At 45.8% G+C, this 27,066-nt stretch overlaps 1 protein-coding gene across 2 annotated transcripts in view; it reads right to left on the bottom strand.

Annotated features, from left to right (window-relative positions):
- Positions 1-27,066, bottom strand: part of TAF3 (TATA-box binding protein associated factor 3) — a 191,719-nt gene that overhangs the window by 31,285 nt on the left and 133,368 nt on the right. For both annotated transcript variants that reach the window (XM_075345315.1, XM_075345314.1), the window contains exon 3: positions 5,792-7,566. In XM_075345315.1, the coding sequence (XP_075201430.1) occupies positions 5,792-7,566 (1,775 nt within the window). The remainder of the gene's footprint in view (positions 1-5,791; positions 7,567-27,066) is intronic.

Consider the following 27,066-nt stretch of genomic DNA (forward strand, 5'->3'; position numbering starts at 1 on the left):
GCCATCACGTCCGACTCCTGAATTTCATGTCATTGTGCATGATCCCAGACTTTCAGTCATGTGCACTATGAAGTCAGAAGCACGCGTCTCGGCTTCAAACTCGTGTAGTGTGAATGATCAAAAGTCCGAAATCATGCGCATTGAGCCAAAGTCCAGCATCGGACATGATGGCAGCAGAGAGGGGAGCACGACCATCCTCTAATGCTGCGCATTAATTAGCATGTTAATATGCCCACAAGGGTGTGCTTATATGCTAAGGGGGTCGACTAGCCAAGGGAACTAACACCCTTGCGACTAGTCGCTGACTTCATCAGCATATCATATGGGATCTTTAGAAATACTTTTTCTAAAGATCCCTTTATCTATGCTACTAATGGCTGGGACAATTAGGCAGGGATTAGCAATATACACCCAGAACTGCTCCTGGCACCTGACAGGTTCCCTTTAAAGGAGAAAACCTGTCAGCACAGAATGACTGGTTAAATAGTCTAGACGCTAGGTGCATCATGGCGTGGCCAAGCATTTAAGTGCACCTTCCCGCCTGCTTATTTTCCCTCCATCTCCAGCCTCTGCCTCTTCTTTGATGGACCTTCGTTTTTATAGAGCCAGAGAAGGGCAGTGAGACTAAAAACAGGCAGGTGGGGGGGAAAGTGCACTTAAATTTTTGGCAATGCCACGATGCCCCGAGAACCTATACTTGGTTTGAACAGTCATTCTGTGCTGAAAGACTCCCTTTAAAAGGGTTATTTGAAACATTCCACTTGATGCAAATCGGTGAGGAGCCCAACTGATGGGACACACACCATTCATAAAAAGAGGGGTTATGCAATGCATGCTGGAAAGAAGTGGTGGCCATATATGCATGCCACTTCTCCACTTTCTATGGGAATGCTAGAACTAAAGCACTGTGTTCGGCCAACTAAAGTAGTCTCAGAGAACAAATGTAGTGATGGGATGCAAGCCCGGCCACCAGGGCCGTATTTACCACTAGGCACCTGTGGTCCGGTGCCTGGGGCGGCGCTATGCGGGGGGGCGGCGCCTTCTAGCAGCAAAAAAAAAAAAATTTAATTTTTTTTTTACCTATCCCACTAAATTCGCAGTCTTTTCGCGGCGGGAAGGGGGGGGGGGGTGTTGGGCGCACGGGCGCCCCTCTATTGATTTGTATGTATCCGCGTCTTTAAAGCGGATACAAATACACTGCAGGCAACGGGCACAGGGAGCTGATTGAACCCGGAACTGCCGACAGCTGCATTTCCGGGGTCACAACACGCGCGCTCCAATCAGCTTCTTGCCAAGAGCTGGGGCATCCAAACCTGTGCAGAGCTCACAGCAGGCACCAGTGTGACGTCTGGAGGATAATCACCGGGGGGGGGGGGGGGGGGGGGGGGGGGGGGGGGGGGGGGGGGAGGGGGGGGGGGGGGGGGTGGGGGGGGGGGGGGTGGGAGCAGGTAATAAGCTGTCTATATGTGAAGGGGGGCTTTACTGCTAACTGTATGTGATGGGGGGGAGGGGCGCACTGCATACTCAGAAATGCCTGTGCTATCTGTATGTGATGGGGGGAAGGGTGCACTGCATACTCAGAAATGCCTGTGCTTACTGCTAATTGTATGTGATGTGATGGGGGGAGGGGCGCACTGCATACTCAGAAATGCCTGTGCTAACTATATGTGATGGGGGAGGGGTGCACTGCATGATGCAGTGCACCCCTCCCCCATCACATATAGTTAGCACAGGCATTTCTGAGTATGCAGTGCGCCCCTCCCCCCATCACATACAATTAGCAGTTAGCACAGGCATTTCTGAGTATGCATGCAGTCTGCATGCATACTCAGAAATGCCTGTGCTAACTGCTAATTGTATGTCATGGGGGAGGGGCGCACTGCATACTCAGAAATGCCTGTGCTTACTGCTAATTGTATGTGATGGGGGGGAGGGGCGCACTGCATACTCAGAAATGCCTGTGCTAACTGTATGTGATGGGGGAGGGGAGAGCCTAGAATGTATGGGCTCCTTACAGGTTAGTTGATGATCGTTGCGATGTTTCTTTTTGTCCACTATAATCATGCAAGGGGAGGCTGGGGGGAGAGAGGCTGAGGCTGGGGGAGGCTGGGAAGAGAGAGAGGCTGGGAAGAGAAAGAGGCTGAGGCTGGGGGAGGCTGGGAAGAGAGAGAGGCTGGGAAGAGAGAGGCTGAGGCTGGGGGGAGGCTGGGAAGAGAGAGAGAGAGGCTGAGGCTGGGAAGAGAGAGAGGCTTAGGCTGGGGGGAGGCTGGGAAGAGAGAGGCTGAGGCTGGGGGGAGGCTGGGAAGAGAGGCTGAGGCTGGGGGGAGAGAGGCTGAGGCTGGGGGAGAGGGAGGCTGGGGGGAGAGAGACGCTGAGACTGGGGGGAGAGAGGCTGAGGCTGGGGGAGAGAGAGGCTGGGGGGAGAGAGACGCTGAGGCTGGGGGGAGAGAGAGGCTGAGGCTGGGGAGAGAGAGGCTGAGGCTGGGGGGGAGGCTGGGGGGAGAGAGAGGCTAAGGCTGGGGGGAGAGAGAGGCTGGGGGGAGAGAGGCTGAGGCTGGGGGGAGAGAGAGGCTGAGAGGAGAGAGGCTGATGGCTGATGCTGGGGGAGGCTGGGGGGAGAGGGAGGCTGGGGGGAGAGAGAGGCTGAGGCTGGGGGGGAGGCTGGGGAGAGGCTGGGGGGGAGAGGGAGAGGCTGAGGCTGGGAGGAGAGAGGCAGATGCTGGGGGAGGCTGGGAGGAGAGAGGCTGATTCTGGGGGAGGCTGATGCTGAGGGAGGCTGATGCTGGGGGAGGGGGAGGGTTGGAGGAGGGAAGCTGATGCTGAGGGAGACTTGGAGGAGGGAGGCTGAGGGAGGAGGGAGGCTGATGCTGGGGGAGGCTGGGAGGAGGGAGGCTAATGCTGGGGGAGGCTAGGAGGAGGGAGGCTGATGCTGGGGGAGGCTGGGAGGAGGGAGGCTGATGCTGGGGGAGGTTGGGAGGAGGGAGGCTGATGCTGAGGGAGGTTGGGAGGAGGGAGGCTGATGCTGGGGGAGGCTGGGAGGAGGGAGGCTGAGGCTGGGGGAGGCTGGGAGGAGAGAGGCTGATGCTGGGAGGGGGAGGGTGAGGCTTGGAGGAGGGAGGCTGATGCTGAGGGAGGCTGATGCTGAGGGAGGCTGATGCTGGGGGAGGCTGGGAGGAAGGAGGCTGATGCTGGGGGAGCCTGGGAGGAAGCAGGCTGATGCTGGGGGAGCCTGGGAGGAGGGAGGCTGATGCTCGGGGAGGCTGATGCTGAGGGAGGCTGATGCTGGGGGAGGCTGGGAGGGGGAGGGTGAGGCTTGGAGGAGGGAAGTTGATGCTGAGGGAGACTTGGAGGAGGGAGGCTGAGGGAGACTGATGCTGGGAGGAGGGAGGCTGATGCTGGGGGAGGCTGGGAGGAGGGAGGCTGATGCTGGGGGAGGCTGGGAGGAGGGAGGCTGATGCTGGGGGAAGCTGGGAGCAGGGAGGCTGATGCTGGGGGAGGCTGGGAGGAGAGAGGCTAATGCTGGAGGAGGCTCATGCTGGGGGAGGCTGGGAGGAGAGAGGCTGATACTGGAGGAGGCTCATGCTGGGGGAGGATGGGAGGAGAGAGGCTGATGCTGGGGTAAGCTGGGAGCAGGGAGGCTGATGCTGAGGGAGGCTAGGGGGAGAGAGGCTGAAGCTGGGGGAGGCTGGGGGGAGAGAGGCTGATGCTGGGGGGAGAGAGGCTGATGCTGAGGGAGAGGCTGCTGCTGGAGGCGGGGGGAGAGAGGCTGCTGCTGGGGGAATGGAAGAGAGAGGCCAATGCTAGAGACAGAGGACAAGGGTTGAGGGATAGAGAAATGACAATATCGATGGGGGGGGGGGAGTGTAAGTACTCAGAATAAGAGGGGGGGCAGCATTGGGAGCTCATTATGGAGAAGGGGCAGCATGTGTGGGCTCAATATCAAGAGTGGGGTAGTGTGTGTGTGTGTGTGTCTCAGCATAAGCGCTAGTGTGGTGGTCTTAGTATGATGAGTGGGGCAGCATGGAGGTGTCATTATGGAAAAGAGGAAGGCAGCATTAGGAGCTCATGGAGAGGGGCAGCATGCACGGGACACTGTGAGGAGGGGGCAGCATGCATGGGACATTGTGAGGAGGGGGCAGCATGCATGGGACATTGTGAGGAGGGGGCAGCATGCATGGGAGATTGTGAGGAGGGGGCAGCATGCATGGGACATTGTGAGGAGGGGGCAGCATGCATGGGACATTGTGAGGAGGGGGGCAGCATGCATGGGACATTGTGAGGAGGGGGCAGCATGCATGGGACATTGTGAGGAGGGGGCAACATGCATGGAGATTGTGAGGAGGGGGCAGCATGCATGGGACATTGTGAGGAGGGGGCAGCATGCATGGGACACTGTCAGGAGGGGGCAGCATGCATGGGACACTGTCAGGAGGGGGCAGCACGCATGTGGACACTGTGAGGAGGGGGCAGCATGCATGGGACACTGAGGAGGGGGCAGCATGCATGGGACACTGTGAGGAGGGGGCAGCATGCATGGGACACTGTCAGGAGGGGGCAGCATGCATGGGACATTGTGAGGAGGGGGCAGTATGCATGGGACATTGTGAGGAGGGGGCAGCAGCATGCATGGGACATTGTGAGGAGGGGGCAGCATGCATGGGACATTGTGAGGAGGGGGCAGCATGCATGGGACATTGTGAGGAGAGGGGGCAGCATGCATGGGACATTGTGAGGAGGGGGCAGCATGCATGGGACACTGTCAGGAGGGGGCAGCATGCATGGGACACTGTCAGGAGGGGGCAGCATGCATGGGACACTGTGAGGAGGGGGCAGCATGCATGGGACACTGTGAGGAGGGGGCAGCATGCATGGGACACTGTCAGGAGGGGGCAGCATGCATGGGACATTGTGAGGAGGGGGCAGTATGCATAGGACATTGTGAGGAGGGGGCAGCATGCATGGGACATTGTGAGGAGGGGGCAGCATGCATGGGACATTGTGAGGAGGGGGCAGCATCCATGGGACATTGTGAGGAGGGGGGCAGCATGCATGGGACATTGTGAGGAGGGGGCAGCATGCATGGGAGATTGTGAGGAGGGGGGCAGCATGATGTGAGGACAATGTGCAGATCATATTTCATAATTAAGGAAGGTGTGGTGGGTATAATTTATAAGGGAGGGCAGTGTGTAGTTTATTAGGGGCAGTGTGACAGTCACAGTATATAAGTGGGGACGGTGTGGTGGGAATATTTTATACTCATGCTATGTTTTGATGTGCCTGTGGTGATCCCCATGGGGGGGGGGGGGTTAGTGCCCTTCGTTTCTCATTGATACGTTTTCAAGTGTTTTACAAAGTAGATCTGCCTTAAACAGATGTCGTGTGCGAAAACTCAGTTTTACGTTGTCACTAAGGGGCGCGACCACTTAAAGTGCCTAGGGCAGCATGAAGGCAAAATACAGCCCTGCCGGCCACCACTCCATTATAACAGGTCATTGCAGAGCCCGCGTCTGCAGATAAGTCACAGGTTTAACCCACACTGATCTGCAAATTATCACATATCTTGAGAACAGGTAATATGTTGAGAATAACCCTTTAAGGCAAAAGGATTGGGCATGTTACAATTTAACATGCCCATCTCTTCCTAACCTCGACATTTGCCATCAGGGGAGAGTCAGGGCATCATTGTATAGATTAGATGGGTCAGCAGGCACCGCTAACTTTATTCAATACATATGGTCACCTTATGACTGCAAAATGGTCTATAATAGAGATAACATTGGTAACACCTTACTTTGTCATGCTTGTGTTTTTCCTTGTCTTTGTCCTTCTTTTCCTTTTCTTTTTTCTCCTTTTCTTTCTCCTTCACTTTCTCCTTGTCCTTCTTTTTCTTCTTCTCTTTCTTCTCCTTTTTCTTGTCTTTCTCTTTAGTTTTCTCTCGATCTTCGGTTACTTTTTCTGGAACCAGTGGAGACGTGGAAGGCATTAAAGATGGCAGCCTAACCGCATTGGGGGTACTTAGAATTGGCAGTGACACGTCTTTAGATGGTAATACAAGAGGCGTTGATTGAGCATTTTTCAGCTTTTCTTCTTTGTTTTTATCTTTTCCTTTCTCCTTCTTTTCTTTCTCCTTTTTACCCTTTTCTTTCTTCTTATCTTTATGTTTTTCTTTTTCTTTCTTCCCACTGGTCTCTTTTTGCTTTGATTTTTGTTCAGAGTCATTCAAGTCCTTTGACTTAAGCTTAGGTATCTCACCATCCTCATCCTTGATCGCATCCTTCCACTGAAGTTTGGAATCCTTGTTACCATCTTTGTCCTTTTCCTTGTTTTTGTCCTTGTTTTTTTCCTTGCTCTTATCTTTGTCTTTCTGCTTTTCTTTGTCCTTTTTCTTCATCTTGGTTTTCAGTTCTTTCTTTGTCTTTTTTTTCCCCTCAACTGGTGAAGCTAGTTTAGCCTTGTCCTCAAAAGTTTTTATAAGTGGCTCTGGAGTAGGAGGAGATGCAGAGGGAGAAGAAAAACATGGCTGACTTATAGACATACTGGGTGGAGTTTCCTGGTTGACCTTTCGAATCACTTCATTAATTGAGTCATCCATTGTCCATGAAATATCAGAACTGGATGTACCTCCTGAAGCAGGTAGTGGGGTGCTACATATTTTACCAAGACTACTGTTTGCTGCTGAAATCTTAGGAGTACTAGGTTCTGCTATTGTCAGTCTTTTTGGACTAGTAAAGACATCACCTTCAGATTCCGAGCCTGAGGAAAACTCAAATGGATCAGGTTCTTGTTCGGCACAAGCCCGTGCAATAACCGCATCAATCGAATCTTCAATTGTGTTGTCAGTCACTGATGGTTTTTTTGAGGGATTTTCGGCATTTAGTTTTTCAGAATCCTGTGATGTTTGATTTTGCTTTACTTGTATATTCTCTCTTCCAATCTTTTCACTTAAAGCAGCGAGTGGTGTACGGCTGGGCGTTTCTGTCTTAACAGTTGGCTGGGTTGCAGGGGCAGACGTTTTGGGGCTTTTGGGGCTCTTAGGACTTTTGGCACGTCCAGGAGACTTTTTCTCTTTTAGAGCATTTTTAGGTGACCGCAGTGGACTGCCTAGAACTGTAGTCAAAGGTGCGGATTTGGGAGATTTTGTTTTTTGTCCTGGTGAACTTTTCGATTTGGATTTAGAGGTTAATGCTTTAGATTCTAAAGGTTTTGAAGAGGGAGTCTGAGGTTTAAGAATAGGAGAAAGCATTACTGGTTCTGAAGAAGAAATAGTCAAGTCAGAATTGTCCTGTATATGAGTGGGTGAAAGCATTGGAGACACCTTTTGCGTATTTATTGAACTAAGTGGCTCCCTTGGTTCCAATGCTCCATCCAAAATATCTCCTTTATTATTGGCTAACCGTTGCCGTTTTGAAAAAGGCATTTCCGCCTCTGGACTATCCAGTGGTCTTTTACTTAAATAGTTCTCATCATTAATAGTTTCATCTTCTTCCATCTCTCCTTCCTCATAAGGAACTTGCATAGCTTCTGCTGAAGTCCCACCATCTGTGGGTACTTGCTCCTCTTCTTCCTCTGTGAAAATAAAAAAATAAAAATTAGACAACATTGAACTGAATGATACAAAAGGACACTGACAATACCTATAGCTACAGTATGTTATACATCTAACCAGAACTCTGTTGTTGAACTAGTGGAAGGCATCAAAGATGGCAACTATACTACATATTCCCATTATGTAGAAAGACTACAATTTGAACAGAACTTGGATAAATCAATGACACAAGTGACTATAAGAAACTTTGCAATATATTATATTAGCAAACTCGGCTTCTTTCTCCACTTAAGAGTCACTTCTCCCCTGCGTGACCCTGCCTTCTGAATTGGTCTTGCACCAAAATTGTGCCCCCCCCCCCCCCCAGAGTGCATGACAAGATTACCATAGTGTGTGTCAGGTTACATATTGTGTTTGCCCCTATAAGGTTGGAATAAAGGAAAGGAGGCGTGAACACCACAGTGAGAAAACAGGTGGAAGGGGGGGAAAAAAAGATCATTCTAGCTTTCTAAAATGTCTCTTCCCTCACCCCCAGAGCTGAATTCACATATACAATGCTCAGTAATGCTGTAGAATATTCTCTATGCTGCTGCTTCTATATGTGTGTTAGCTACGGGATAAAGAGCAGGAATCCCTCTGTGCTGTGCTCTGTATAGGATACATATCAGCTAGTCTCATCCCACCAGCTCAGAGTCAATTGCATAATAAGAGATAGAGCCTAGAGGTAACAAAAAGTGCAGGATACAAGTCCTTGCAGCGCCCACAGTAATAATGCTTTGTTTTTCTAGGCAAGAGAGCGGCTTTTCCATGGTGGTTCTCACTCTCCTGGGACAGACTCATGGAAATCAGGTGGAGCCACGATCTGACCAACACATCAGTCAATTGTTTCCATCAGAGTTGTGCCTGGTTCTTTGCACACATCTGTCTGGTGAGCATACTCTGGTTTATACTTTTATTAGATACTGTGAAAATGTGGGAATATATTCACCATAGAGCACTTTTTGTCTAAATTAGTCACAGGATACAAGGTCATATAATGGTCAAAAATTGTGTTATTCACCATGCACACATACAGGATACCCTTTAAAACCTATCTAAACAAATTAGTTTTTTTTAGGTAATGATTTTGCTGGCTGCAGCAGTGACCTACCTCAGCCAGTGTTTGGCTGAGAGGGCTTTGTTGGTGTACCAGTATTTGGCAGAAAGGGGATTTTTTGGTGTACCAGGGTTTGCCTGAGAGGGCTTTTTTTGGTGTACCAGAATTTGGCTGAGATGGCTTTTTTTGGTGTACCAGGGTTTGGCTGAAAGGGATTTTTTGGTGTACCAGGGTTTGGCTGAGAGGGCTTTTTTTGGTGTACCAGGGTTTGGCTGAGAAGGCTTTTTTGGTGTACCAGGGTTTGGCTGAGAGGGCTTTGTTTGGTGTACCAGGGTTTGGCTGAGAGGGCTTTGTTTGGTGTACCAGGGTTTGGCTGAGAGGTTGTTATGATGTACCAGGGTTTGGCTGAAAGGGCTTTTTTGGTGTACCAGGGTTTGGCTGAAAGGGCTTTTTTGGTGTACCATGGTTTGGCTGAAAGGGCTTTTTTGGTGTACCAGGGTTTGGCTGAAAGGGCTTTTTTGGTGTACCAGGGTTTGGCTGAAAGGGCTTTTTTGGTGTACCAGGGTTTGGCTGAAAGGGCTTTTTTGGTGTACCATGGTTTGGCTGAAAGGGCTTTTTTGGTGTACCATGGTTTGGCTGAAAGGGCTTTTTTGGTGTACCAGGGTTTGGCTGAGAGGGCTTTTATGGTGTACCAGGGTTTGGCTGAGAGGTTGTTATGATGTACCAGTGTTTGGTTGAGAGGTTTTTTTTTTTGGTATACCAATGTTTGGCTGAGAGGGCTTTTTGGTGTATCAAGAAAGGACTAGGTAGCAGCAATGAAGCAAGCTTCTGTGTGGGAGCAATAAAGGTAAATTGGTCAGGGTATTACTTTATTAATATCTTCAAACAGTCTATCTCGTTAAAGAAAAAAAAAAAAAACCCTTGGAAATCCCCTTTAAGATATATGCCACAAATGGGAAGCCATATTAACCAAGAGCTTGTAAAAAAAAGAGGCAATTCTATCCTCTGCTGTTGCAAATTTTTAAACCTATGTACCATGTGCTTGAAGAAGCCACAATGCTGAAATATACTCATTTTTTAGCCCTTGAATAAAAGTCATCCGACTGATAACATATATGTTTAGAATGGCTTTATCCTACGTAACATCATGGCTACATCTACTGTAGCAATTTGGCCGTCCTATGGGCCCCTGCACATATTTACAGACATATTTAAATGTTTGCATGGCCTAGCAGTGTACACAGCAGAGCGGCATTGACACCTGATATTATAAATGGACTAATATATATGGTAATAGTGCTGTATCACATAACTGCAGAGTGCCCTGATAACGCGAGGACTCAGTTTCTATGGCTACATACGCCGGCGCGCTGTTTACAGGGCCTCGCTGCTGACACCACGAGCGGATTCAAACCGCGGAGCCTTTGTTATTTATGATATAGTTTATGATAAGGACGCCTCCACCTATTCCCTCTGCCTGTCACATACAATAAATTGGACTCATAAATCACCACATCTGTGTCATTACTGTTGACCGTAACATACAGCAAGTGGAAAGTGATGGAACATTTTATTTTATATTTATTTCCAGTATAAGAAGCCATGATGAAACTGGATTTGAGTCTAACCAAAAGCATGAAGATGCACAATGGTCCATATGTAAATGTACATTTTAATAACTCCGTACAGCTTCCATAGCCGCCATTGACTGAATGCTCAATCTGATGACAGGCATTATTCCACACTCACACATGCATGCTCAGTTTGATTGAATGTGCATGTGTTCTCAGTGAGGAATAAACCACAATCGGACTCAAACTAAGGCTACTTTCACACATCTCAGTTTTCTGGCATCAGGTGCAATCCGGCGTGTGCCTGACGCAACGGATCCGGCGCAGATTATGCAAAAACGGATGCGCCTGATCTTTTTTTTGACGGATCTGGTATACCTAATCCGTAAAAAAAAAAACGGATCAGGCGCATCCATTTTGTCAGTTTTTTTTCAATAAATTGGAGCATACTCAGTTTACAAAAACGGATCCGGCGGCCACATCCGTTTTTTGCCGCATTACGCCGAATCCGGCATCCATAGGCTTCCATTGTAAATCACGCCGTATCGCTACGGATCCGGCGCAATGCGGTTTTTTGTCAGAGACAAAAAACGTTACAAGAGACGTTCCATCCGGCCACCACATTAGTTAATTACGACGGATCTGGCAAAAGCTGGATGCAACGCAAGGGTATCAGGCACAATCCGACGCTAATATAAATCAATGGGGATAAAACGGATCAGTTTTATCCGTTTTTTTCTGGATTGTGCCTGATGGGAAAAAAAAACGATGTGTGAAAGTAGCCTAAGTAACATCTGCGATCCGACGAGGGCAGGCACTATGAGTTCAGCATGGCCGTCCTCAGGTGAGAACAAAGGATCAGATATGCTATATACACACACACACACAATAACATGCTGGTCCTGCCACATTTGTTCATCTTTGCTGTTATGTATAGGAGAATCTTTACACCTTCAAAATATATATTTTGTTTTTTTTTTTTAAAGTACAGGTTATTTTTGCTGGAACAAAGACCAGAAGTTGACGGAAACCACACTGATGCATGCTAGAACCTTGATGGTACTCCTAATAGTCAATGGTAACCCTCTGTGATAGTGGATTCATGCCAACACAGTCATGAAGCTGGTGTGAACTTTACATTCATCTAACTGGCTGATGTTTTTGCGTCCCTCACTGCTTTTAGAGGGGATAAAGTTGTGTAAATTTCTTCAGTTAAGCCAATATCATGGTTGTATAACTGTAGCATAACCAGAAGAGTCTCATTTTTACATTAATAATGAAATATGAAGTCAAATTAATAACGATGGCACTCAGTCCACCAAGGAACTTCCATCCAGTGTGATCCTTCGGGATTTCAGCTGTGCTCATCATGCATGGTGGATTATTTGGTGTTTAGAAGTCTTAGCGGTGACTTTCATATTTCCTACCCAACTTTTCAAAACTAATGTGTTAACTAGAAATTAAATCTATAAAAGGATTTCTCACTGAAGTATTTCTACCCGGCCATTGGAAGCAATCCGCAGCCCCACACAGCTATCGCACACATACTAGCCGGCTCCTCTTCGTCACTCGTTTGCAGTAAGCACGAATGTAAAACCATTAACCAGTTGAGCGCCTGCCTTCATTCTAATGCAGGACTTGCCCCACTGCTCTCAACGACCTTGACAAAATTCTGGAAAAAAAATCTCAGGACCTGGGGCTCTAAAGCTATTTTAGAATTAGCTTTGAATAATTGTCCCACAATATGAGTTTCTTGATTAATTGCTTCAGATAAGGTCTCGTTTTCTCCGCTGGCCTGCAGTGGCTCCCCCTTATTTCCCATAACCGCTTGTCTCGTTCCTCTGCACACTGGGAATGGCAAGGAGGAAAATCAGAGATACACCAATTGCATTACTTCAGGATTAGCCGCAAGATAACCCTTCGTATTCCATTACTGGCCATTATGAGAGTAATTATTTCATCAAGTTTGAAAGATGCACTAATTGTTTTCAAAAGCTTATTACACAACATAAGGGCGAACAGAGCGCCGGGGAATTCATCCTTAACAGTACCAAAATCTTACAATGTAAAGAAACTTTATTGGATAGATGTCGCAGAAGCACTTTCCTAAAGTTACGGGAGAACAGCGGCGTAGAGCGCAGTGATACCAAATATTCTCAGCGACTATTGTGCGAGGAGCAATATTTGTAGAGGGGAGGAGGGAAAATTGTTTTACATTAAATCACTCCGAGTGTTATATTCACCTCCAGCGCTGTTCCAGCGGTGTTGGCACTGACATGGGCTCACGTGACATTGTTCGGTCCTGCGAGCCTTGTGCCCAATCGGCGCCGGCTTCACTCTCCCCTCCATCAGATGTATCAGACATCAATATGAAGTGAGCGTCCAGCCACAGCCCTGATCTCCTCCTGATGCTTGATACATCTAAAGGCAGGGAGAAGGAAGCCGGCGCCGATTGGGCACAGGGCTCGCAGGACCGAACAATGTCGCGTGAGCCCTGGGAAAGAGTGTGCCAACAGCCCTGACCTCCTCCTGATGTTTGATACATCTGAAGGCAGGGAGAGGGAAGGCGGCGCCCATTGGGCACAGGGCTCGCAGGACCGAACAATGTCGCGTGAGCCCTGGGAAAGAGTATGCCAACAGCCCTGACCTCCTCCTGATGTTTGATACATCTGAATTGCAGGGAGAGGGAAGCCGGCACCCATTGGGCCATGTGCTTAATCGGCGCCGGCTTCAGTCTTCCTGGACCAAAGGGACGCTCACAGGACCAAATAATGTCACGTGAGCCATAAGAAAGAGTGCCACCAGCCCTGGCATGGCGCCGAAGGTGAATAGGAGTGTTTTTATTTTTCACTTGAGCAAAAGTAGTTAGAGTAGTGGACAACCCCTTTAATAGTACCTATCACCAATAAGAAAAGAATGGGCATCATTTGGGTTAAACCCACTTCTAACATCCCACCAAAGGGCCGACTTTCTACCAAACTCGGGTTGTGGGGTCTCAGCATGGAGAATGTAATTGTACAACCCTCCGCGGAAGCACTCAAGTGAAAGAGCGTGCGCAAGCTCTCACTGAAAGAGCAGCCACGGCGGCTTGTTGAGACCCGCTCTGCCTGCCAGGAGAGCAAATCCTAAAAGATCGGCCCAACTTTGGTAGGACGTTGTGCACTTTCAGATGTATTCGGACCACCTCTGAGCAGTTTTGATACCAATATATATTTAACAAACCCCAGTCTGGGCTACCCCGTCTATAGATAAAAAGGGCAGTCTAAGATTGTCAATAAGCACTCTTTAACCCTGTTTTTTATAATAAAAAAGAAAAAAAATATGCAAAATTTTTCATTTTATGGAGCTTCTGGTTTTTTGGTCTCCATTTCCAAAGGGCCATAACTTTTATTTTTCCACTGACACAGCTGTATGAAGGGTTGCTTTCTGTGGAACAAGTTGTAGTTTTGAGTGCCAATTCGCTTTAGGAAAAAGGGGGAGGAAAGGGGGGGGGACTCCAAATGAGGTGAAATTGAGAGAAAAAAAAAAAAAAAAAAAATGAACTTCCCCCCCAAAAACATTCCAGTACTCTTGGCATTCACTGTACAGTAAAAATGACTGGGAAATAGGATTCTCCAGATCAGTATGATTTAACTACAGCAACACTCCCACATGCTTAGTGGTTTTTTTAATTTGTAACTAATGAAAAGAAAATTCTGAAATTTGTGAAAAACTTTGCTTGTGTTGCCAGAGACTAAACTAAGGCTGTGTGCACACAGTGCATTTTTATTTCCTTTTTTTAGTGCAGTTGTCACAAAATTACATGCAAATCCTTAAGGGTACTTTCACACATCCGGATTTTTGCTCTGCGGCACAATACGGCGTTCTGCAGAAAAACCGCAACCGGCTTTTGTAACGCCGGTTGCGGTTTTTTTTGCATAGACTTACATTAGTGCCGTATTGTGCCGCAGGGGCTTGCGTTCGGTCCGGTTTTTGCCGCATGCGGCAAATTTAGCCGATGCCGCGGCCGGATCGAACGTTCCCTGCAACGTTTTTTGCTCCAAAAAAAACCACCGCATCGCGCCGCATCCGGCCGCTGCGGCGCATTTTTCAATGCATACCTATGGAGGCCGGATGCGGCGCGATGCGGAAAAAAACGCATCCGGCCGCCGCATGCGTTTTTTTTCCACTGCGCATGCTCAGTAGCATGCCGCAACCGGAAAAAAACGGACGGGCCGCATGTAAAAACTTATGCAAAGGATGCGGTGTTTTCGCCGCATCCGTTGCATAGTTTTCACAGCCGGATTGAGCCGCAGTGCTCAAACCGGATGTGTGAAAGTAGCCTAAGCCAGCAAAGCCAATAACAATCCTGACTTGCTGTGCACATGTTCAGTTTTATTCCTTGCAGATTTGGTGCAGAAAATAATCTGCAGCATGTCAATTCTTTCAGTGTTTCTCACCATTGAACGTAATGAAAAATGCATGAAAAAAACATGCATCAATAAGGCTGTAAACATGCGTTCTTCCTGCCAAGAGATGCAGAAATTTCTGTATTTAAATACTTCACATGAGCACATAGCTTAATCAAAGGAAAAATGAAAACGTTAAGTTTATGTGAGGGCTTGTTTTCTGCAAGGTGATCCGGTGATACCATTATTTTTATACACACACACACACACACACACACACACACACACACACACACACACACACACACACACACAGCCTTGCGAAAGTATTTCGGGCCCCTTGAATTTTTCAACCTTTTCCCACATTTCAGGCTTCAAACAAAGATAGAAATGTGAATGTTATGGTGAAGGATTAACAAGTGGGACACAATTGTGAAGGTGAACGAAATTTATTTCTTATTTTAAACTTTAGTAAAAAATAAATAACTGAAAATTGGGGCGTGCAATATTATTCGTCCCCTTTACTTTCAGTGCAGCAAACTCACTCCAGAAGTTCATTGATGATCTCTGAATGATCCAATGTTGTCCTAAATGACTGATGATGATAAATATAAGCCTCCTGTGTGTAATCTAGTCTCCGTATAAAGGCACCTGCTCTGTGATAGTCTCAGTGTTCTGTTTAAAGCACAGAGAACATCATGAAGACCAAGGAACACAACAGGCAGGTCCATGATACTGTTGTGGAGACATTTAAAGCTGGATTTGGTTACAAAAAGATTTCCAAAACTTTAAACATCCCTAGGAGCACTGTGCAAGCAATCATATTGAAATGGAAGGAGTATCATACCACTGCAAATCTACCAAGACCCGGCCGTCCATCCAAACTTTCATCTCAAACAAGAAGACTGATCAGAGATGCAGCCAAGAGGCCCATGATCACTCTGGATGAACTGCAGAGATCTACAACTGAGGTGGGAGTGTTTGTCGTACACTGCAAAAATCTGGCCTTTATGGAGGAGTGGCAAGGAGAAAGCCATTTCTCAAAGATATCCATAAAAAGTGTTGTTTAAAGTTTGCCACAAGCCACCTAGGAGACACACCAAACATGTGGAAGAAAGTGCTCTGGTCACATGAAACCAAAACCGAACTATTTGGGCACAATGTAGAAAAAAAGTCCAGCGGCACACCGAATCTCCGGTAAAGATGCATATTAAAAAGGCAGTGAAAGAACCGGGTGCAGGGTCCTGCACCCAGTTCCTTCACTGCCTTTTTAATATGCACCGTTTAATTTAATAAAAAAGTAAAGTTTTTTTTTTACTGGAGATTCAGTGTGCTGCTGGACTTTTTTTGCTACATGGTTCCTCAAGAATTTCAGTCTCTCGATGTGCAAAACTGATAGACACATACCCCAAGCAACTCGCAGCTGTAATCGCAGCAAAAGGTGGCGCTACAAAGTATTAACTTAAAGGGGACGAATGATATTGCACGCCCCAATTTTCAGTTATTTATTTTTAAAAAAAGTTTAAAATAAGCAATAAATATCGTTCAACTTGACAATTGTGTCCACTTGTTGTTAATTCTTCACTATAACATTAACATTTTTATCTTTATGTTTGAAGCCTGAAATGTGGGAAAAGGTTGAAAAATTCAAGGGAGCCGAATACTTTCACAAGGCACAGTAAAATCTAAATATATATATATATATATATATATATATCTATCTATCTTAGCTGTACTACCCGGCTTCGCACACATACCACAAAACAAATAAATATAAATGTAATTATAATGTCTGTCTCCCACTCTGTATATATCTCTCTGTCTCTATCTCTCTTTGTCTGTCTCTTTCCCTGTCTGTCTCTTTCCCTCTCTTTCCCTGTCTGTCTGTTTCCCTGTGTCTGTCTGTCTCTTTGTCTGTCTCTTTACCTGTCTGTGTCTGTCTCTTAACCTGTCTCTCTCTTTCCGTCTGTCTCTTTCCCTGTCAGTCTGTCTCTTTGTCTGTGTATGTCTCTTTGTGTCTATCTCTTACCCTGTCTATGTCTGTTTCATATATTAGACATATATATTATGTCTAATATATAAAGCTGAATGTGTGTATGTATGTATGTATGTATGTATGTATGTATGTGTGTGTGTGTGTGCGCTGTACTACCCGGCTTCGCCCGGGTTAATAACTGTTGTTAACAAAATAGAATGTATTAACATTCCCGGGATAGAATATATAAATAGAATGTAGTAACGCCCGGGATAGTTACTGTCTCTCTGTTTCTCTCCCAGTCTGTCTGTCTGTCTCCCCCTCTGTATATATCTGTCTCTCTCTTTGTCTGTCTGTCTCGGTCTCTTTTTCCGTCTGTCTCAATATCTCTCAATCTCTATTATATATATATATATATATGTATGTATATATATATATACACTAGAAGGTGGCCCGATTCTACGCATCGGGTATTCTAGAATTTACGTATTGTGTAGTTCATGTATGATTTTTGTTATAGATATATATAGATATATATATATATATATATATATATATATATATATAGATGTTGTTGTGTGTAGTTACCAAGTGTTTGTGTAGGGCGCTGTACATGTTCTGGGTGTTGCCTGGGTGTGGCGGGGGGTGAGAGCGGTGTTGTATGTGTGTTGCGTTGTTTGTGGAGCGCTGTGTGTCTGTCGCGTTGTGTGTGTGTGTGTTGCGCGGTTTGTGTGTGTGTGGTGTGTTTTGGGGGGAGGTATGTTTTGTGCAATGTGTGTGTTGTGCGGTATGTGCGTATATTTATGTATGCCGCGGTGTTTGTGTGTTGGGTGTTGTGTGTGTGCAGCGTTGTCTGTGTGTGGCTGTCTGTGTATGGCGGTGTTTGTGGTTCCCTGTGTGTGTGTGTGTGTGTTGGGGGAGGTGTGCACCTCCCATCGTGCTACATCCCCCATGCTGCGCACTCCCCATCGTGCTACATCCCCCATGCTGCGCACCCCCCATCATGCTCCATCCCCCATGCTATAATAGTTCTCCTATTATACTCAGAGAGGAGTATAATAGGAGGACTGTAATAGGAGGAGTAGTCCTGGGGGGAGAGGAGTATAATGCCGGCTCCCTGCACATGTGTACCGGGAGCCGGTGTACACTGGTAACTATGATACACATCGGGTAACTAAAGGACCTTAGTTACCCGATGTGTATAATGGTTACCAGCGTTCACAGGCTCCGTCAAGATCCCAGCATCGCAAGGTTATGTCTGGCGCTGCTGGGATCGTGACGGAGCCGGTGTAGAAGCAAGCGATATTCCAGGATGTTGTGAGTGTGTGGATGTGATGTGTGAGGTGTGTGTGAGAGTGAGTGTGATCTGTTGTGTGTGTGTGTACTCACCTGGGAGTCGGAGCTCCGTGTCAGTTGGGCCAGAGCGAGCGTGCATTGCGTGAGGGGGGCGGGGCCTGCAGAGAGCCGGGGCGAGAAGCCAATCCGTGTGGGGGGGCGGGGCCATGGCGAGCCCAGCGGCCAATCAGCTTTGTTCACCGTAAGGACACAATTTTGGAGCATGACAGACAGACAGACAGAATAAGGCAATTATATATATATATATATATATATATATATATATATATATATATATATATATATACACACACACATTATATATATTTTTTTTCTAAGATCCTTTGATTACATTTTTACGATTTTTTTTTTCACATTTTACTGCATTTTTAATCTCTTTAGGGGACTTGTACCTGCAATTGTCTAATTGCTTGTACTATATAAAGCAATACTTTTACATTTTTCCACTCAAGATGAGCGCTGAATACGCACAAGCGATGTATACGCACGGACCTCATTGTTAAGCGGTTAAAGGAATTAAGATTACTTAAGGCATCCAGTTGGAAGATGAGGAACAATGTGGAGAAAGGTACAGTGCCTTAAAAGGTATTCATACCCCCATGAACTTTCTCCCATTTTTTTTTTACGTTACACCCACAAACTTAAATGTATTTTATTGGGATTGTATGTGATCTACCAACCTAAAGTGGCAATTATTTGTGAAGTGTAAAGGAAACTATACACTTTACTACAGATTTTAAAAAATATAAATCTGAAAATTGAGACGTGCATTTGTATTCAGCTCCCGAGTCAATTTTTAGGAACACCTTGTGCTGCACGTACTGCAACAAGTCGTTTGGCGTCTGTCTTGTCCATCGTTGCCCAATTTCAGTGGAATTTCAGCGACCGATCTTTTGATCTGCAAGAGATAAGCCCTGGCCACAACTCCTCCCCGTCCTCTCTCCCCATTAAAACACAAACCCTTGTCTCATCAAGGATCCATTTGAATGGAGGAGGCAGGAGAGGTAACTTATCTCCTGTTTATGGCCATTTAAGCAGCAGTGTCCAAAGGTGAACATAAGCAAAGGCACGTTATCTTGGGGTGGGGGGTGATTTTATAGTTTGCAAATATATATTTGCAAAATGGGATAGCTATTGAACCCCAAGATAATGAATGGGTTAACTGAAGTACTGAGAGGTCATGTCAATGTGTGCCTGCGAGGTAGTGGGTGCACGGTGTAACAAGAGGTTATAATTAAAGCCGGCTTAATTAGGATTGTCAGGGCGCTGGACATAGTGTTTGAATAAATGTAAACCAGTGATCACGTTACACCGTCCCGCTAACAATGAGGCTTACCAGCTAGGATTCGATAAAGTTTGTGTAAACCTTTTATGACCTTTCCACCAAAGGAAATCGAGGGGGGAGTTAAAAAAAAAAAAAAGTTTGAGAATTTTTCTGATTCTGTATGTTCTTTATTGCATTTTATGGTTATTGCAATAACGCCATATCCCATACTAGCCACATAAAGCAGGTAGCATCTTGGCGTATGAATACTGTGGGGGAGGGGGAGTTACAAAAAACTTCCACATACCAACGAATGAAAGAGAAAAAAAAAAAAAGTGTATGGAAGACTATGCAACCAAGATCATATCGGTGTCTGGCTTTCCACAACCTTGGCAAATAGCAGGGCTACATGGGAATGCTGTTGTGGGCCAAACTCCAGTGGTCAATACAGGGCTAATGCATTCACATGGGCAAAAGCCAATGATATATACATCGAAGACTACCCCATTTTAATTACATTTCATCTTCTTTAAGCATGACATGGTCTAAATTGTTGCTTTTCTATAATTATTATTCCCGCTTGGGTAATTCTGCTACATAATTATAACTGTGGACCCATTCTCGGCTGATATGAACGCAATTGTGGGTCCATAATCGACTACAAAACTATTTCATTCAAAGTTAAATGTTCCAGAATTCTGATGCAATTCACTCAAAATTCAGAATAAATGCGGGGTAAGATTTTTTTTTTCTAAGAAACTTTCAACAAGATGTTTGACAAAAGGGGGTGGCTTGGAATTTTGATATTATGCACTAAAATTTTAGACAGGAATATTAGAAAACTCAGGGGCGACAATTCCAAGATTTCAGATTTTTTTTTTTAATAGACTATGGCAAAATTTAAAAGAAGATTATTAAAATATATAAAGTGAATGGCCACTTTTCTTTATTATAACGCATTTGCTGCAGACATTATTTTGTGATACTTAAAGGGTGTATCCGGAACTCGGCACTGTTCTTCGCTGCCACAGATCGGTCACAGAGCGCTCCTACTGGTGAGACAATGGCTTTGTCAACAGAGCGGTGGATCCTTTTCCGCTCTGCTCTGTAGGCGGGGAGGGACAGCCGATGTCATGCTGATTGAAAGCCTACCCTCTGCTGCCTAATTTGGTGAAGCGGCTGTCAATCAGTGTGACGTCGGTTGTCCTACCCACACTACAGAGCGGAGGGGATGAGAAGCAGTCACTGTGTTGTCGCAGCGTCAGCAGATGTAGCTGACTTGCCGGCAGGAGCGATCTAACTGCTCTGTGCCAGTAAAGAACGGTGATGGGCACAGGCAGAAAGGTAGCAACTACCTGGTTGTTAGAGGTTAGGTACATTATTATTATTTTTTTGTTTGAAAGGCCCGGATACACCCTTTAATAATAGGCTTCCTTTCTGCCCTTGTTAGTACAGATTTCCTCACACACTACACCGCGCTCCTGCAGTCAAAATGGCAGCCAGCGGAAGAGCATGTGACCAAACTGATACTGAGGCCGTGCACAGTCGGGGTACCTGAACCCCAGGTCAAGGACCGTTTCAAGCACATTACCGATTTGCAGGCAGGGAATAAGGTTCCAGATCTTGTCCCACGAGTAGCCCAGAGAGTGAAACGGAAGCCCAACGAGGGGGATAGGGTGTCCGCCAGAACCCACAGGGATCCCACGGGTCAGATTTTGCGGGCAACGGCTCCCACAGTACATAACATAGGGAGCAGACTTCTCCCGTTTTATGAGGATTAAGTCACCACACAAGAAACTGCAAGAGCAGGAGGAAGGACCCCTGCCCTGTCAGCCCGTGTGAGGGACCAAGCACACCCTTCCAGAGGCTCCTGGCCTTGGTTTACAATACGGACTTGGTGTGATTTATTACCACAGTGAGTACACCGGTACCATCCGGTCCCTTCCTAAAGACTGCTCCCTGCAACCTCTCACTATCCTTTGGGCCCTGGGACTACACCTCCCCTACCCGTGGAGGGGATTCCACCTTGCTGCCCCGCTCCATCAGCCCCGGGCACCAGCATACCACGGCAGCGGCGGTGTCATCAACCATCACCGCAACCCAAGGGTGGCGTCACTGACAAACCTTTCCCCTGTAAATATACCCCTTTTTCGTTGTTGTGGGCGACGGGCCGCTGCACGAGCCCCAGATCCGGCTGCCACTCGAGCCCCAGCCGCGATCCCGGATCCCAGCGCCTTGGGTAGCCTGGCCTGACGTTGTCAGTCACCCCTCTGCTCGCGACAAATGTAGCATCCAACCAATTGTAACAAAAAAAAAAAAAAAATTAAAAGGGAACACATCAAGTCCACCGAAGCCTCCACACTGACATCAAAGCCTATTCCTGCATTGTAAATAAGTCCTTTGTATGTGCAGCAACAAAAACCTTTTATATTGGTGCTAGTCATTAGCAAATAGACTGACTAGTCTGTCCAGGTGTTTATTTACCTGGACTAGTCCTGCCTTGGGTGCTATAAATGTATGTATCCAAAATATGAACTAAATCATACATTTCATAGAGAGGATGTCAGGGCCATAATGAAAAAGTCTGATGTCAATGTGCATTGAGCTCAATGTGACACTTCTCCTGTGTTCTCCGTGCTGGTGGCTGGTCACGTGAGTGACAATGTGGCCATCCTCTGGCGAGGCTCACCCGACTTGTCTGAACAGAAGAAAATTAGAGAGAAGAGCACAAGTCTAGTCGGCACATGACTGCAAATTGTATATATGTGGTCATGAGACCAGACAATCACATAGGAAATACAGGGGAACAGTGACAGTGTGCACATCATACACTGTCAGGATTCAGCAGTCTCAAAGTGAATTAAGTCTGTTCATTCCAGCCTGGAGAACGTCCTTAAATATCCCCAGATGGTAAAACTTTTAGGAGAATTAGAGAACACAACGACAAAAACATTCTAAAAACAAACATTAAATTAGCACAAAAACAATTAGAACGAGCCAGGCTTGTATAGAGATGTGTGGAAGCAGCAGACTTTATATAAAAGTCGTGACTAGCCACATTGTGCCGCCTTATCAATGGAACGTGGAGGAAGGATTAAACAAAAAGGTAATTTAATCAATGTTCTCATAACACTTCAAATGCTCTGCAAATGTTGTTAAAAGGGGAGAAAAAAAATGACAAAGTCTCCGATAATTACATGAGGTTGTGAAAATACCTGCATGTTTGGGCTGGACAGACTGGCTCCACGGCAGGAGTCTGGTATGTGACTTTTCTTCTGTTGCATTATTTTGTCTTGAAAACATCAGTTGTTTTATAAATCATAAACTTAAATGAGAACAGCGATGAAAAAACGCTCCACGGACGGGTTCAGAAAGAGTTAAAAAAAAAAATGATATGCCCTCAATAGCCGAGAGCTGCAATATCCAGTATATACGGTGCCTCCATACAGCGCATAGGTCACCAGGGCAGGGGGTGCACTTATTAATGTTCACTTATCAAACGGCTCTGCCTTGTGTCTTCTACGTAGTCCCTATATTTCTACCATGTTAGATCAATATGAATAGACTTCTCCATCTAGACACCGGTCCCATGGCAAGTCTGAGTCAAGTAATCAAAATAATAAATTAGGACGCATTCAGATGTCTGCGTTTTTATGTACGCAGAAAAAAAAAGAAAAAAAAAAAAAGGTTCTGGTCATCAGTGTTACGGATCCGATATAAGTGATTCTCCAGTACAAATATATATATATTACAAATGTTATTCACAGACAGTATGAATTGTACACTGATACCATGTGATGGTAAAGATAGTCACAGACCTATGGACTTGTATAGCTACTTTTCATCAATATACCAGGTTCAGAAAAGCCCTGTCCCTCAGCTACAGGTTGTTTAAGAACCAAAAACAACAATAAGTTCTTTTCTCACCCTCCCTCTTATATTGTTTCCAGTGCTGATGTCACGACACTAGCGCTGCAGCCAACGAGCTCTACAGCTTTGCCCAAGCTGACGGATGACTCACCCAGAGCTGATGAACTCACTGGTTGGCTGCAGCAGACGCTATAAGCAGGGGCAGAGACTTGGTGCTGGAGTTGGGGATGGTGAGAAAAGCAGCCAACACTTCACGTGTGCACACAACATCTTGTATACTCTTTTACACTTTTTAAGGAGACACTTTGGCGTTTTCTCTCCTGAAGCATCTTTTGTGGTGTTTCTGTGGACTTTTTCCGACAGTTCTGACCACTGGTGGTTTATCCTGACAATTTTTGTTATTTTCTGGTCTTTTTTTTTAATTAACTTTATTGAATAATAAAGAAACCATGAGTCATTTTTTTTTTTTTTAATTTAAAAAAAAAAAGAAAAAGAAAAAACAATGGCAAACCACTCTCCAAAAGAAATCCAGGCATCTACTGCCATCTTTTCAGCTTTCCCATGTACTTGTATTGTAAAGCACAGAGCGTCTTCGATGGGTAGATGGCAAGAGAATGGATAGGTCACTGCTAGGGATGAGCAGACCCATGCATTTTCACGTTCACTGGGTTCAGCCGGATTTTAGTGAAAAGTTCGGTTTGGTACACAGACTAGACCCGAATTGACCCAGGACTCCATATACAGTAGTTTTAAAAAGTGTTTGCCCCTTCCTGATTTCTTATTCTCTTGCATGTTTGTCTAACTTAAATGTTTCAGATCACCAAACACATTTATATATTAGACTAGAAGGTGGCCCGATTCTAACGTATCGGGTAGTCTAGAATGTGTATGTAGGTTAGCAGATTGAATAATAAGGTAATGAATGGACTGGATGGGTTAGGTTTAATTTAGTATTCATATAATTGTTTATTGGTTTTAAAATGACAAACAACAGAAGGAACAGTTTTAATAGATGAGTCTAATGTTTAATGATGTCCATGGCTTGTAATGAAAGAAGGCCATGAACAGTGTAAAGGTAAGTAAAAATATGCTGATGCTGTGATGTGGCCCAATGCTGGTATGTTCCCCTATCGTGGTGCAGCCACCATCCTGCGGGGCAATGGGGGGATGGGGGTGGAGCCGAGCGGGGCCATGACGCTGAGGACTTCAGTGCTGGGGACTGCATGGCTGCGGACAGGTAACTGTGTGTGTGTGTGTGTTCGTTCAGTGTATACATGTGGAGGGCGGAGTGCGGGGGTGGTGGAGCAGAGTGGGGTAATGTGTGCGGGGGGCGGAGGCGAGCGGTGGGTATGTGTCGGTTGGGTTGCCGGTGTGGGCTCCCGGCGAGACATAATGCTGCGATTCAAAGAAATTGAGGAACAAATGAGAAACAAAGTAATTGAAATCTATCAGTCTGGAAAAGGTTATAAAGCCATTTGTAAAGCTTTGGGACTCCAGCGAAACACAGCGAGAGCAATTATCTCATGTCGTTTTTTTATTATTATTTGTTAGTTAATCAAGGCTAAAAAAAACCCTGTAAGCCCCATGAAAGGCAATAAAGAGTATAAGTGTGCAATACGTAGGGGGGCCAACAAGAGGGAAGTGGCTGTAGAAAGGGTCGTGGCACCATGTGACATTTTGAAAGAAAAAAAACCACTACAATTTGGCGCAAGTTTCACAAACAGATGGTGTAAAAGACCAGACAGTCTAAAGACACTCCAGATTCACTAAAGGTGTGGTCCACTACTTGGACAACCCCTTCTAATTCCCCTTATTCGCCTCAGAAAAATAAATAAGCCTATACTCCTGTCCGATGTGGCTGCAGTTCCAGCGGTGTCTGAAGTTGTGTACCCCGAGGCCCATGTCACATTGTTCTGAGACGCGAGTCCCACGACCAATCAGTGTCAGCTTCCTACTCCCCGCCTTCGGACAACTGAGCAGGAAGTCAGCGCAGCACTCAGATTCTGCTCAAATATCCAAAGTTGGAAGATAGACGCTGGGCGCTGATTGGTCGTGGGGCTCGGGAACGCGTCTTCAGTCATCACTGGAACCACGGCCGCACTAGAGGCGAATATAGGCTTATTTATTTTTCTGGGGGTGAACATGGAGAATGAGTAGGGGTTGTCCAAGTAGTGGACATCCCGTTTAAACAGCATGAACCACTGGGATAAATCTGACGTATCTTAAAAATGGGCAAGTTGGCACTTGCTGAAAGTTACCGTAAACATTATTGTGAAATATGATTCATGTTCGGAGATTGCCAACGACCACTAAAAAAAAAACAAAAAACCAAGCCCCCCAAAAAAAACAAACCAGAATAAAAACCAGCATTGAAACCCACTGCTTAGCAAGCAGAAACTCCTGAATGAGCGCATATGTATAGGCCACACACTGTCTATAGAGCCACTGCTCTGCGAAAACACTCACGCAGGAATTGAGCAGGTCTGCCTCATGAGCCTAGAGTTCCTTCGTACTGAGTGGTTGCCTTAACAGCAGATTTTTTAAGTAATCTCAAGATGTGTTAGAGGAAGAACAAAGAAAAAAAAAAACAAAAAGAAAAAAACACTAAGGTCCCAATTCATCTACACCCGGGTTGGTCACACCGGTCTTAATGAATCAGTAGCGTGTGACTCCAGTACGCCCCCTCATCAGCAGGTGCACATCTGTTTATGGATCTGGACTGTCTGACAAGTTGCTTGTGCCTTGTCACAAATCTTACTCCAGTCAGGAAATGGAGTAAGAATTGTGGCATGAGAAAGGTCACTGCTCTCCATGAATTTGATGAGAGGTTTCCACGTCTCCGTTCCTCTACAGCATCTTCCTTGTCAGAGCAGAAGTTGCAAAATTGTAGAGTAGCACCGAATTTGATGACTTTTCAAAGATTTTTACACTATGTTTCCCCGAAATTTAGACGTACCCCAAAAATAAGACCCAGCATGATTTTACAGGATTTTCTGAGCATTCTTGAAATATAATCCCTACTCAAAAAAAAAAGCCATAGCTACAGTCAGGGTTGGCGTTAGGAGAGTCAAACTACTCAATTTCTCAGGGTCCTCAGCGTTTGTACTCCAAGTGGAAGAAAAGCGATTCCGACACCTAAATAGGAAAGGGTTCTTTACAGTTAGAGCGGTCAGACTGTGGAATGCCCTACCACAAGAGGTAGTAATGGCAGATACTATAACAGCTTTTAAAAAAGGGCTGGATGATTTCCTCAGTACACAAAACATTGTTGGTTATAAATGACTTAGTGACTAAATGTAGAACTGGTGGAGGAAGGTTGAACTAGATAGACCTAGGTCTTTTTTCAACCTAAGTAACTATGTAACTAACTATGTTAAGACTGTTGAAGGACCTTTGGTAACTTCAGTCATGTGACTAAAGGTCTCTTAATTGCAGGAGGCTAAAAGAACTAACCAGGAGACAGGCTGGTATGCAGGACTGATATTACGGAGAAGAGAAAACGGGGCACTCTCACAGAGCCCCCATTCTCCTAGGGGCCCCAGTGTTTATATCCTGATAAAAATGCTTAAGGACCTTTGAAAAATCACCACAACTACTTTAACCTTGTAACATTACGTCATGTGACTATGTTGTAACAAAGGTCTCTTAACTGCCGGAGTGTAAACCTGAAGAGGATACAGGCTGGTATGTACGTGCAGGGTGTGTGGACAGACGGACAGACAGACAGACAGGGTTTGGAGAGTCATGTTGACGTTCATCTCAGAACACGTGTGCACATACCTTACAATAGAGGTGCTGTTATTTTATATTTTGCCCCGATGTGACACTCTCGCCGGATCACATGTAGATCCTGACATTGCTTTATACTAAAGCCAGAAGGGGATTCAGAAGAAATGGAAAATATAAAAAGGCGGATGATTCTGTGGATTATGATGGCATTTTTTGCCGCTGTAGAAAAGCCATGGCTGAACAGTCTTGTGGATATGCACCCTAAGGACAC

The sequence above is a fragment of the Anomaloglossus baeobatrachus genome, chromosome 4 (genome assembly GCF_048569485.1).
Source record: "Anomaloglossus baeobatrachus isolate aAnoBae1 chromosome 4, aAnoBae1.hap1, whole genome shotgun sequence".
NCBI classification, from domain to species: domain Eukaryota; kingdom Metazoa; phylum Chordata; class Amphibia; order Anura; family Aromobatidae; genus Anomaloglossus; species Anomaloglossus baeobatrachus.